This window comes from Narcine bancroftii, unplaced genomic scaffold (assembly GCF_036971445.1).
Source record: "Narcine bancroftii isolate sNarBan1 unplaced genomic scaffold, sNarBan1.hap1 Scaffold_240, whole genome shotgun sequence".
Lineage (NCBI taxonomy): Eukaryota > Metazoa > Chordata > Chondrichthyes > Torpediniformes > Narcinidae > Narcine > Narcine bancroftii.
In genome coordinates, this window is record NW_027211975.1 from 328,532 (window position 1) to 341,893 (window position 13,362).

Sequence of the window (13,362 nt, forward strand, 5' to 3'; positions counted from 1 at the left end):
AATTTCATATTTAACCTTTTTATTGATTTATCTGGGTCTGTTAAATATACCATAATATTGTCCCCAAATAAACTAATTTTAAATTTTTCCTCTTTTACTTTTATTCCTTTTATCGTAGGTTCCCTTCTTATCAGCTCTGCCAATGGTTCTATAGCCAAAGCAAACAGGGAAGGTGATAATGGGCATCCTGCCTAGTTGACATACTCAATTTAAAGTGGTCTGAAATGTACCCATTTGTTACTACTTTTGCCAAAGGCAGTGCTCTAATCCAATTAATACATTTTTCCGGTAATTTGAATTTCTGTAATACTTCAAATAGATAATTCCATTCCACCCTATCGAAAGTTTTCTCTGCATCTAGAGTAACTGCTACAGTTGGCGATTTATTTGCGCTGTATGGATTAAATTAATAAATTTACAGACATTATCTGCTGCTCTTCTATTTTTAACAAATCCTGTCTGATCTAGCTTCACTAATTTCAGTACACAGTCTGTTAATCTATTCACTAGAAATTTTGCAATTAATTTATAATCTGTATTTAACAAAGATATTGGTCAATATACACCAGTGATAGTGGATCTTTTCCCATTTTTGGAATTACTGTGATTATTGCCGTTTTACATGAGTCAGGCAATTCTGGGTCTCTTCCATCTGTTTAAAAGGGGCAGAATTAATTAATTATTAAATACCTTATAAAACTCTGTAGGGAATCCATCTTTGGCTGGCGTTTTATCATTTAGTAGTGTCATTGATGTATCCTGTATTTCTGCAATTGTAAAGGGTTTTAGTAATTTATTTTGATCCTCCAATTGTAATTGGAGTAATTCAATGTTTGATAAAAATTCATCAATTTTGTCGTTCTTCCCTGGATTTTCGGTTTGATACAATTGCTGATAGAATTTTTTAAAATTTCCATTAATCTCTACTGGGTTATATGAAATCTGTTTCTCCTCCTTCCTTGTTGCTAAGATAGTTCTTTTTGCTTGTTCTTTTTTAAGTTGCCAGGCCAATATTTTGTGGGTTTTCTCTCCCAATTCATAATATCTTTGCTTTGTTTTCATAATATTTTTCTCCACTTTGTAGGTTTGTAATATTTCATATTTTAATTTTTTCTCTGCTAATTCTCTCTTTTTCTCTATGTCTTGCCTTCTCATTAAATCTTTTTCTATTGTTACTATCTCTATTTTCCAACTGTTCTATTTCCCGACTGTATTGTTTTTTAATCTTAGTCGTGTAACTAATTATTTGTCCCCTAATAAAGGCTTTCATTGCATCCCATAATATAAATGTATCTGTTTTTTTTTTAAATTTTTTATTTTTCACACCATAAATCACATTAGCCATGATATACACTTTTTCTTTTTCACACATTTACAGTGACTTTTTCTCCCCCCACCCCTCCCTCCTCCCAAGCCACCCCCCCACCCCCCCCCCCTCATCCATTTTAGGTATACAATCTAGGTTGCATTAATTCAGTCAGACAATGTTGTCATTCAACAAAAATACACCAGATATTATACTGAGTCTATTCTTTTCTTTCCTTCTCCTTCCATCAACTTAGGTAATGTTTGTCCCCGGTAGGTTTTCGCTATTGTATTTAATGTAAGGCTCCCATACTTGTTCGAATATTTCCATATTATTTCTTAAACTATATGTTATTTTTTCTAATGGAATACATTTATTCATTTCTATATACCATTGTTGTATTTTCAAATTATCTTCCAATTTCCAGGTTGACATAATACATTTCTTTGCTACGGCTAGGGCTATCTTAACAAATCTTTTTTGTGCATCCTCCAAATCAATTCCAAATTCTTTGTTTTTTATGTTACTTAGGAGAAAGATCTCTGGATTCTTTGGTATATTGTTTTCTGTTATTTTATTTAATATCTGATTGAGATCATCCCAAAATTTTTCTACTCTCTCACATGTCCAGATTGCATGAATTGTTGTTCCCCTTTCTTTTTTACATCGAAAACATCTATCAGATACTGTTGGGTCCCATTTATTTAACTTTTGCGGTGTAATGTATAGTCTGTGTAACCAATTATATTGTATCATATGTAGCCTCGTATTTATTGTATTTCTCATCGTTCCAGAACATAATTTCTCCCATGTTTCCTTTTTTATCTTTACATTTAAATCTTGTTCCCATTTTTGTTTAGTTTTACCATTTGTTTCCTCATTCTCCTTTTCTTGCAGTTTAATATACATATTTGTTATAAATCTTTTGATTAACATTGTATCTGTAATCACATATTCAAGGTTACTTCCCTCTGGTAAACTCAAATTGCTTCCTAATTTATCCTTCAAGTAAGATCTCAGTTGGTAATATGCCAGCGCTGTATCTCCAGTTATATTGTACTTATCTCTCACTTGTTCAAAGGATAAGAATCTACTTCCTGAAAAACAATTTTCTATTCTTTTTTTTCCCCATTCTCTAAAGGAAAGGTTGTCTATTGTAAAAGGGAGTAGCTTATTTTGCGTCAATATTAGTTTTGGTAATTGATAATTTGTTTTATTTCTTTCTACATGGATCTTCTTCCAAATATTGAGGAGATGATGTAATACTGGAGAAGTTCTATGTTGCACCAATTTTTCGTCCCATTTATATAATATGTGTTCAGGTATCTTTTCCCCTATTTTATCTAATTCTAATCTCGTCCAGTCTGGTTTTTCCCTTGTTTGATAAAAATCTGATAGGTATCTTAATTGTGCGGCTCTATAATAATTTTTAAAGTTTGGCAATTGTAAGCCTCCTTGTTTATACCATTCTGTTAATTTATCTAATGCTATCCTCGGTTTCCCCCCTCTCCATAAAAATTTCCTTATTATTTTCTTTAACTCTTTGAAGAATTTTTCTGTCAGTTGTATTGGAAGTGCCTGAAATAAGTATAATATCCTTGGAAAAATGTTCATTTTAATACAGTTTATCCTTCCTATCAGTGTTAGTGGTAGATCTTTCCAATGCTCTAAATCGTCCTGTAATTTTTTCATTAGTGGATTATAATTGAGTTTATATAATTGGCCTAGATTTTTGTTTATTTGTACACATAGGTATCTTATTGCCTGCATTTGCCATCTGAATGGAGATTCCTTCTTAAATTTTGAGAAATCCGCATTATTCATAGGCATTGCTTCACTTTTATTTACGTTTATCTTGTAACCCGATACTTCTCCATATTCCTTCAATTTCTTATATAATTCTTTTATTGATAGTTCTGGTTCTGTTAAGTACACTATAACATCATCCGCAAATAGACTGATTTTATATTAATATAAATGTATCTGTTACCGAATTAGTATTTGTCTTGAAATATATTTTGATTTGTTGTTCAATCTATTCCCGAAAGTCTCGCCTTTTTAACAATATAGGGTTTAGCCTCCATCTATGTTTTCGGTGGAATATCCTCTAACTCAATTGTTAATAGCAAGGGTGAATGGTCAGATAAACATCTTGCCTCATATTCGGTCTTTCAAACTCTCCCTTGAATATGAGTCGACAACAAGAACATGTCAATCCTAGAATAGGTTCTGTGCCTGTTTGAATAACATGAATACTCTCTTTCGCGTGTTGTTTTCTCCATATGTCAATTATTTTAAAATTATGCATTGAGTTTAATGTAAATTTAGCTGCTTTACTCTTTATAGTTGTCTTCCCAGTTTTATCCATCAATGGGTCATGGTTAAAAATAAAGTCGTCATCCCCCCCCCACCCCGCCCCCCCGGTAAAATATCTCCCTGTGTGTCTGCTATCTTTAAAAAGATGTCCTGCATAAATTCCTGCTCATCTTCATTCAGTGCATAAATGTTCAGCAAGTTCCAAAATTCGGAATCAATCTGGCACTTCATCATTATGTATCTACCCGCTGGGTCTGTTATTACTTCCTTTATCTTAATTGGCAGATTCTTATTAACTAATATAGCAATTCCCCTGGCTTTTAAGTTGTATGATGATGCCACTACATGACCTACCCAGTCACTCTTCAATTTGTAGTGTTCTAACTCAGTTAAGTGTGTTTCTTGTATAAATGCTATGTCTATTCTCTCCTTTTTAAGTAGTGTCAGTAACATTTTCTGTTAATTTGATTGTGGATTCCATTAATATTAATAGTCATATAGTTCAATGTATTCATCCTACTCATCTATTTTCAACCTTCTCTCACCTCTTCTCCCCTCCATCTCCCTTCTTACAAAATCATTCATACTGTTTACTATATGTGATGACACAACTAATAAGAAAATAACAAAAACCATTAAAAAAAAGCTATTAAAAAAAAACATTAATTCCTCCTTTACTGAGTTGTCCTTGCCACCTCGCAAGACAACCACAACTCCCTTTTCTACCTAGGTTGTGATATTAACCGCAAACGCCAACAAATATCGCAGTGGGTAGATCTTCCCCCTTTCCTAGCCTTATATATTATTCTTAAAAATATAACAAAGCCTTTCTTTTTAAACAAGAAACCTTAAACATCTGTACACAAACTATTAACTCTCCCACTTATTTATATATATTATCTTAACAGTCCTTTTAATATTTCTTTTGTTCTTCTTCTTGTTACTTATTTGGTAATTGGTCTGCAAAGCAATGACCTTCTTCTGGATCTGAAAACAGTCAATTTTGCCCACCAGGAATGAATACCTTCAACACTGCTGGATGCCATAACACAAAGTTATAACCTTTTTTCCATAGTACTATTTTTGCTAAATTAAACTCCTTTCGTTTCTTTCAAAGTTCAAAGCTGATATCTGGATAAAAAAAATATTTTTTTTCCCCATTGTACTCCAATGGTTCCTTATTTTCTTTCACTCCTTTAATTGCCAGTTCCAATATTTTCTCTCTCGTTGTATATCGTAGTATTTTTATTAGTATGGTACGCAGTTTCTGATGTGGCTGCGGCTTTGGCGCCAATGCTCTGTGGGCTCTTTCAATTTCTACTTCTTCTTGGCGTTCTTCCACTCCCAAGATCTGTGGGAGCCATCATTTTATAAATCCTTTTATATCTGCTCCTTCTTCATCTTCTTTCATACCAACTATATTTATATTATTACGTCTGCTGAAATTCTCTTAAAATGTATATTTTTTGGGGTAATAAATCTTGTGACTTCTTTATCTCCTCATCTCTATCTTCTAGTTTTTCCTCTTAACTCATTCACCTCCATTTCCACAACTATCCCTGTCTTCTACTTCATCCACTCATTTTCTCATGTCTACCATAGCATTCTCCATTCTTTGCATTTTTAAATCTGTCTCTTGCATAGATTTTTTTTATAGTATTGAACTCAGTCATTATTGTGTCCATTAATATCTTTATTTGACTGTCAAAATACTCTTTATCAATCATCTGCTTCTGTTTGTTTTCTTCTGTCTTTATCTTCCCCTTGATCTTTTTTCTCTAGCTCCATTTCGTGGCTCTGTGTTGCTCCCTCTTCTACCGATGTCTCCTCTTATGGCCTCTCCAACGGCTGTTTCAGTGTCCCGTTGTCGGCGTCCGTCTCCACCAGCGTCCCTGCTATAATGCACGCTGGCACTTCCTTCTTGGACTCTGCAAGCCAACTTTCGTGACCACCCCGGGGATGTCGCCACCCAGCTGCCCGCTCACCAGCTTCACCGATCGGGCCATCCTCTTGGAAAGAGTTCCCTGCTCCCGGACACTGGTAAGGTCTTCCTCTTTTTTGTCTGGCGATTTCTTTATCTCTTCTTTGCTTGACATTGTTGACCTTTCCTTCTTTGGAGCCATGTTCAAGTTCTCCTTGTACTTTTAATCTTGTGATTTATTTTATATTTTTCTTCTCTACCTTGTTATTTTATCTATTTTTTCAATTTTCTCTGTGGAGGGCTGGTTTTCCACAACCAGCCACTACTCCATCATGTGACCTCCTCCTCAGTATTGTACTGTTTAAACTGGGCTGTAGATCAGATATCCAGAAAACTGATACAGATCCGGTCCCAAGAGTTCCAGATAATTGGAAACGCACTATGTATTGAATGCGGTGTTTAAATGGGATAAAATATTTCAAACACCACTCACTCACACCACCAATTGAAATAATATTTTAAAAACCTACCCTAAAATAAACGGTGCACTAAAATTGAAATTAATCTAGAAGGCATGATGGTTTTGGATTCAAATCAAGCAAAAATATTAGTCTTTGACGTCAGAAGATGTAGGAACACAAATAGGCCATTCAGCCCAGAGTCTGCCCTGCCATTCAATTATGAGTTGATCCAGTCTCCCATCTACCCCATTGCCCCAGCCTTCTCCCCATAACCTTTGATGCCTTGGCTAATTAGTGACCTATCATTCTCTGCCTTAAATACACCCAATGACTTGGCCTCCACAACCACCCACGGCAACAAATTCCACAGGTTTACAACCCTTTGACTGAAGAAATTCTTCCGCAACTCAGGACTATGCTGACTGCCTTCAATTCTGAAGCTGTACCTTCTTGTCCTGAACTCTCCCACCATGGGAAACAACCTTTCTATATTACTCTGAACACAAGCAACTGATTTCTAGATTTAATTTCTAAGCCAGTTTCAGGAATAAACTGTAAACTTACTCTCACTTCAGCCTCCCTTGGCTTTTCATTAAGGTCACACTTGGATCCATTCATGTAACTTTGACTATGATATCTCTTCAATTTGTGCTGTTTTGAAGCCTGCAAATAAAAGGCATATTTTTAAAATATACACAAGATTTTAAAATTGCAATTTATACTTTTATTATTTTATAGTTTAATTATAATCAGTGTCACATAGAAGTGGAATAAAATTTCAGATAGCTTCTTTTAAGTATTTACTGGGTTTAATTCCATACCTTGAAGAAGGGCTCGGCCCAAAACATCGGCAATATATCTTTACCTCCTATGGACGCTGCGACACCTGCTGAGTTCCTCCAGTATTTCAGAGGGATTTTTTTAAATATAAACACAATCACAGCATCTGCAGATTTGCATATTTCGCTCAATTTCATGGGAAACCAAGTGTCCTTTAGGCTTGTCTGAATGGATCACTTAATATTCAAGCTCAAGTCTTTGCAGGTCATCTTGGGCTGGGAATCAGGGTGGATGAAACACTGTTGCCATCGGAATCATGCCCTCACCCACAAACACATTCTGGCAGTGGTGACCAAATCACCGGGGAGGTTTGGAATGCTGTGCAATTCATCTTGCTAATACAAAACAAATTCTAACATTCCTACCTCTGTCCTGACAAAAATCATTAACCCAGAGACACACAAGATTGCAAGATGGTGGGAAGAACAAGCCGCTGGAGGAACTCAATGTAATCTGCAGCCCTTTATTATCTCTACACATCATCTCCCAGTTTTAAGACCCTAAGGAGACAGGAGCAAAAATAGGCTATTCAGCTCATGGAGTCTGCCCCACTATTCAATCATGAGCTGATCCATTTTCCCACTAAACCTTACTGCCCAGCCTTCTCCCCATAACAAGGTTAGTGCAGTGGTTAACACAACGCTTTAACAATACCAGTGACTGGGAGTTTGTATGCTCTCCCCGTGTCTACGCAAGCTTCCTCCAAGCCCTCCAGTTTCCTCCCACTGTTCAAAATGTACCAGGTTACAAATTAATTGGGTGTAAATGGGCAGCATGGGCATGCTACTGTGCTGTTTGTCTAAAATTTAATAACTGTAAACATTTGATCCCCTGGCTAATAAAGACTATCAATCTCTACCTGAAATACACCCAATGACCTGGGGTCCACAACCACCTGTGGTAACAAATTTCAGTTTACTATTCTCTAGCTGAAGAAATTCCTCCACATGTCTGTTCTAAGCAGACATCCCCTCAGTCCTGAAGTTGTGCCCTCTTGTCCCAGACAAGAGAAACAACTTTTCTACATCTACTCTGTCTATGCCTTTTAACATTCAAAATGTTTCAATGAGATCCCCCCTCATTCTCCTAAATTCCAATGAGTACAGGCCAAGAGCTGTCAAACATTCCTCATATAACCCTTTTATTTGTGGAATCATCCTAGTGAATCTCCTCTGAACGATCTCCAACTTCCGCACATCTTTTCTTAAATGAGGAGCCCAAAACTACTCTGAAATCAGAGCCGTATAAAGCCTCCACATCCCTGCTCTTATATTCTATTCCTCTTTAAATGAACACCAGAATTTCATTAGCTTTCTTCACCACTGACTGAACATGCACGTTTACCTTCAGGCTATCCTGTACAAGGACTGCTAGGTCCCTTTGCATTTGGGTTATTTTCAATTTTCAAGTATTATTATTAAAAAGATTTTTCCTATTGTCCTAATTGCATGTTTTGTCCAAGTTTTTTTTCTGCTATACTGTACCTACATATTTCAATAACATTAAATGCTTACCTGTAAATACATTAAAAAATTCTTACTATTCTCTACTGAATTGGGTTTTATATGTCATCAAATACAGTATTTCATTTGTCACTTCTATTTTCCTAATCTGTCTAAGTCCTCAACACAACCTGTTCCTCCACCTTTCTCTTCCTATCTGGTTCCATCTGCTCCTCAAAACCTCCTCATCTGAAACCATTTATTGCTTACCAGCTTCTGCTTCATGCCATCTCCCCTTCATACTTCCAGTGCTGATGCAGGGTTCAGACCACAAATGTCAACCACCCCTTTGCTTCCAGCTGAATTTCTGGATGGGACAACTACTCACGACACAATATATTCTTTATATGCAGGGGGACAAATAATGCAATGGGCACAACTGAAACTTTTTTTTTACAGTTGGAAGACCCTACATGTTGAGGGAATCACAGCAGTGGATCAATACAGGGCTTGATGGCTAGAGAGCTCAATCAGTTCATAGGAACCACATATCGCGACTGGGATTTGAGGATGCCAATATTACAGAGGAGGTACAGTACAAGGGGTTTAATACATGTTATTCCTTCCTACACAGACTTAATTTAGATCATCAATATCTCATTTATTTTCGTTAAATCAAAATACATTTAAAATGTATCCTACTTTTATTTCTGATCAAAAGCACCCATTTTGGGGTTGACCGAGAGAAGGCAATGTTTTGGGATAGAAGCTTTGCAGAAACAAAACCTGCAAATGCTTGAATCTTGAACAAACAATGGGCTGCTGGAGGAACTCAGCAGGTCAGGCAGCATCTGTGGAGAGAAACAGTCAACATTTCAAGTCAAGACTCTACAAGACCATACGATATAGGAGAAAAAGTAGACCGTTCAACCCATCAAGTCTCATAACCTTTCATAGCCTGACTATTCAGAAATCTATTAATCTCTGCCTTAACTATACCCAATACCTGTGGTAGTGAATTCCAATGGTTCACCACTCTCTGGCTGAAGAAATTCCTTTGCATCTGTGTTAAATGGGCACCCTTCAATCCTGAAGTTGTGCCCTCTTGTCAGAGACTCTCCCACCTTCTAGTCTATCTAGGCCTTTCACTGTTCAAAATTAGCTCTCCCCCTGAATGCTCCTCGCACGCTGATCCCTTCATTCCAGGAGACTAGTTTAGCATTTGACTTTTGTTTTCCCCTAAGTGCAAGTTTTCCCATTGTGTACAACATCCACAAAACAGAACAACACAGATACAAATTGATAGATCTGTGTTACCTTGTTGTTGTGTACTTTTAAGGTTCCTTTCGAAGTACATTCACTGATTTCATTTATTTTAACTTAAATTTAGAAATACAGCACAGTAACAGGCCCTTCAGGCCCACAAAACCACCACCCAAATAGCCCAATTATCCTACTACCCCCGTACATTTTTGATTGCAATGCAAGTAAACATAGCATTCAATTTGCGTACAGCAATGTCCCATAAACAGCAACAAGATACATAGCCAAGTCATTCATAAATTTTTAAACTTTATTTACAGTGCAATAGAAGCTGATTCTGACAATTTAAACCCGTCCCACCCAATTACACCCAAATTAACCTACAACCCCATATGTTTTTGGAGAGTGGGAGTAAACCAGAGCACCTGGAGGAAGCCTGCACAGACACTAGAAGAACGTACAAACTTCTTACAAACAGCACCATATTCAAACCAGGGTTGATGGCGCTGTAACAATGTTGAGCAAACCATTATTCTAACTGTCATGGTGGAAGGGTCTAGGACAAAAGGGCAAAACCAGGATTGAAGGGCAAAACCAGGATTGAAGGGCAAAACCAGGATTGAAGGGCAAAACCAGGATTGAAGGGCAAAACCAGGATTGAAGGGCATCTGCTGAGTGCAGAGATACAGAGGAATTTCTTCAGCCTGAGGGTGGTAAATCTGTAGAATTTGTCACCACAGGCTGTTGTGGAGGCCAGGTCATTAGGTGTATTCAAGGATTGATAGGTCTTCGATTAGCCAGGGGATCCAAGGTTACAGATCAGTTCATGATTAAATAGTGGAGCAAACTCGATGAGCTGAATGGTCTATTTCTGCTCCTATGTCATATGGTTTTATCAATTACTTGGGTTAAGAGGTGAATATCAGTCAGGACACTAGTTTATTTTCTTGCAGAAATGGCTTGTTTAACATCACATTCAAAAAGTGCTCTGATGGTCCACCATTCCCTCTGTTCAGTCCTGAAGCATCAGTCCAGATTACATGCCTTTAACAAGATATAGACATAAAGCAGAGTTGGGCAGTAAAGTGGCAGATGGAGTTCAATTCAGCTAAGTGTGAGGTGATGCATTGAAGGCATGATTAATGGTAGGATACTTAACAGTGTGGAAGAATAGAGGGACCTTGAGGTCCAAATCCATATATCTTTCAAGATTGATAGGAAAGTTAAGAAGGCCTATGGTGTGCTGGACTTAATTAGTCAATGGTTTGTGTTCACAAGTAGAGGTGATGTAGCAGCTTGATAAATCTTTGTTGAGACCATGCTTGGAATATTATGTTCATTTGTAGTCACCTCATGATAAGAAGGATGTAGGAGCAATGGAGAGGGTGCAGAGATTTAGCAGGATATTGCCTGGACTGAAAAACATGTCTTATGAGGCAATGTTAGCAGAGCGAAGGAAGACTAGAGGTGAATTACTGTAAAATTCCGTGTACAAGTCAACTGGTGTAGTCATCCCCCCCCCTTTTTCAGCCTCATTTTAAGGGTTTTATGGTACATCTGGCATACAAGTCGACTCCAATTTTCTGGCTGCCTGAGGTGCCCGCGGTGACCTGCGTACAAGTCGACCCCCAAAATTCGCGATGCCTGAGATGGGCCATTGACCAGCGTATACGACAACCCCCATTGATCACACAGATTTATCTGCTGGGTATTGGCTGAGGTGATTGCCATCGTGGAGAGTCCATCAATACAATGCAGCCCGCAACAAAAGTACAAAGTGAGTTTTAAGTTGAAAGTGAGAGGAATGGCCAAGAAAACCAACAACAGCGCTGCTGCAAGGAAACCTGTTGTGCATGAGAAGATGATAAGAGATTAGAGGAAGAAAGACACTAAGAAAAATACCAAAAAGGCCAGTTCTTTGAGAAAAGGAATCGCTCGTTGGCCAAAGTTGGAAAATCACGTTGCAGAATGGTTACATGAACAGAGGCAAGTTTGCTGCATAGTCACCCGAAATAAAATAAGAACATTTGCACTGCAGTGGGCCAAGTCACAACTAGACCTCAGTGATGATTGTGAGGCTACAGTAGGCTGGTGTAATCATTTCATGAATAGGAAAAAAATGGTATTATGCCAAAACAAAAACAATTGCACAGACAGTACCAAAAGATCTTGATCATAAAGTTGTAAGTTTATTATACACAATTGGCAGAAACACCATCTGTTACTGGCAAATATTGGAAACATGGATGAAACCCCCATGAATTTCGATATGATGGGCAATAAAACTGTGCAAACTAGAAGTAACAGGCCATGAAAGGACCAGGTTTACCGTGATGTTATCGTGCACGGTTGATGGGACAAAGTTAAGACCCATGGTAATCTTCAAATGCAAAATTAAACTGAAAATGAACTTCCCTGCAGGTATTTTTGCACATTTTCATGAAAAAGGATGGATGGATGAAAATGATGTAAAATTATGGATAGACAATGTGTGGAACAGGCAGCCAGGCGGTTTACGCAAAGAACGGAATTTGTTGGTCTGGGATATGTTTCATAGCCACTTAACGGAGAACACTAAAATTAGATTAACACTACATAATACTTACATAGCAGTTATCCTGGGTAGTTTGATGTCTATATTGCAACCTCTCAATGTCTGCTTGAGCAAGCCATTCAAAGACCATGTGTGCACAGAGTGGAAATGGCAAATACAAAAGGACATCTACACAATGTGAAGGGAGGAAGGTTTAGGGGAGGCATCTAGCGCAAGTTGTTCTTCCCCCCTCCAGAGAGTTGTTGGTGCCTGAAATGCAATATCGGGGAGGTGGTGGAAGATGCAACAATAGGGACATTTAAGACACTCTTAAATGGATGAAAGAAAAATAGAGGGTTATAAGGTAAGGAGGGTTTAGGTTTTTTTTTGGGGAAGGAATAGATAGGTCAGCCAACATCATGGGCCAAAAGGCCTGTACTGTGCTGTAATGTTCTCTGTTTTGTTGTTTCTTAGACCTGCACAAGGTTTGAATCAAAGCATAGATTTAAATTTTGATCGACTGGCAGCCACAAAAGAATGACTCCATACACCAGACCAGCCAACCTAAGATTTGAATTTATTCTTACCTTTGCAGTTTCATCATTCCAGTCAAATTCAGATTCATAAAACCCAAGATACATCACATCTCCTTTAACTTCAGAATCTGAGCAAAACAAAAACAAAAATTTACAGTTAGAATGTAAACCCCATCTTGAACGTTATTTAAACTTTGCCACCTTCAAGAGCAATGCTGTGTTGGTCAAACAATGCACAATGATGGCAACTTTTTCCAGGACTGCCTTTATATGAGGCAGTCGCTATTATGCAACGATTTCTGCAGCATGGAGGCTACCTTTTAAACACTGTTCCTTTCTCGGTCACCTGTTGCACCCAGTGCTTTGACTCTAATCGCCATTTTATTCAAGCCCCTGACTGTTAAAGGGATTTGCATTACAGTGTTTGCATTCAAGGGTGCTGGGCAGCATTACAATTACAGCGACAGCAACATGGGTTTGAATCCAGCGCTGCCTGTAAAGAGTTTGTACATTCTCTCCTTATGTCTGTGTGGGTTTCCTTGGGGCACTCCAGTTTCCTCCCACCCTTCAAAGCACATGGGGTTTACTGGTTAATTGGGGTATTTGAGTGGCATGACTCAAGGGCTGGAAGGGCCTGCAACTTAAATTTAAAAATTTATGCGGCACACTCAGTACAGTGGGGAATGCTTTGATTTGAAAATCTCAGTAGAAAAAGAATGTTTGGAGATTGGGAGACAAAAGTAA

The 13,362-nt window shown here is 37.8% G+C and overlaps 1 protein-coding gene across 3 annotated transcripts in view; it reads right to left on the minus strand.

Annotated features, from left to right (window-relative positions):
• Positions 1-13,362, minus strand: part of LOC138750717 (protein OS-9-like) — a 100,768-nt gene that overhangs the window by 69,000 nt on the left and 18,406 nt on the right. For all 3 annotated transcript variants that reach the window (XM_069912815.1, XM_069912813.1, XM_069912814.1), the window contains exons 4-5: positions 12,670-12,746; positions 6,569-6,667 (exon numbers count right to left, since the gene is read on the minus strand). In XM_069912815.1, coding sequence (XP_069768916.1) covers positions 6,569-6,667; positions 12,670-12,746 — 176 coding nt within the window. The remainder of the gene's footprint in view (positions 1-6,568; positions 6,668-12,669; positions 12,747-13,362) is intronic.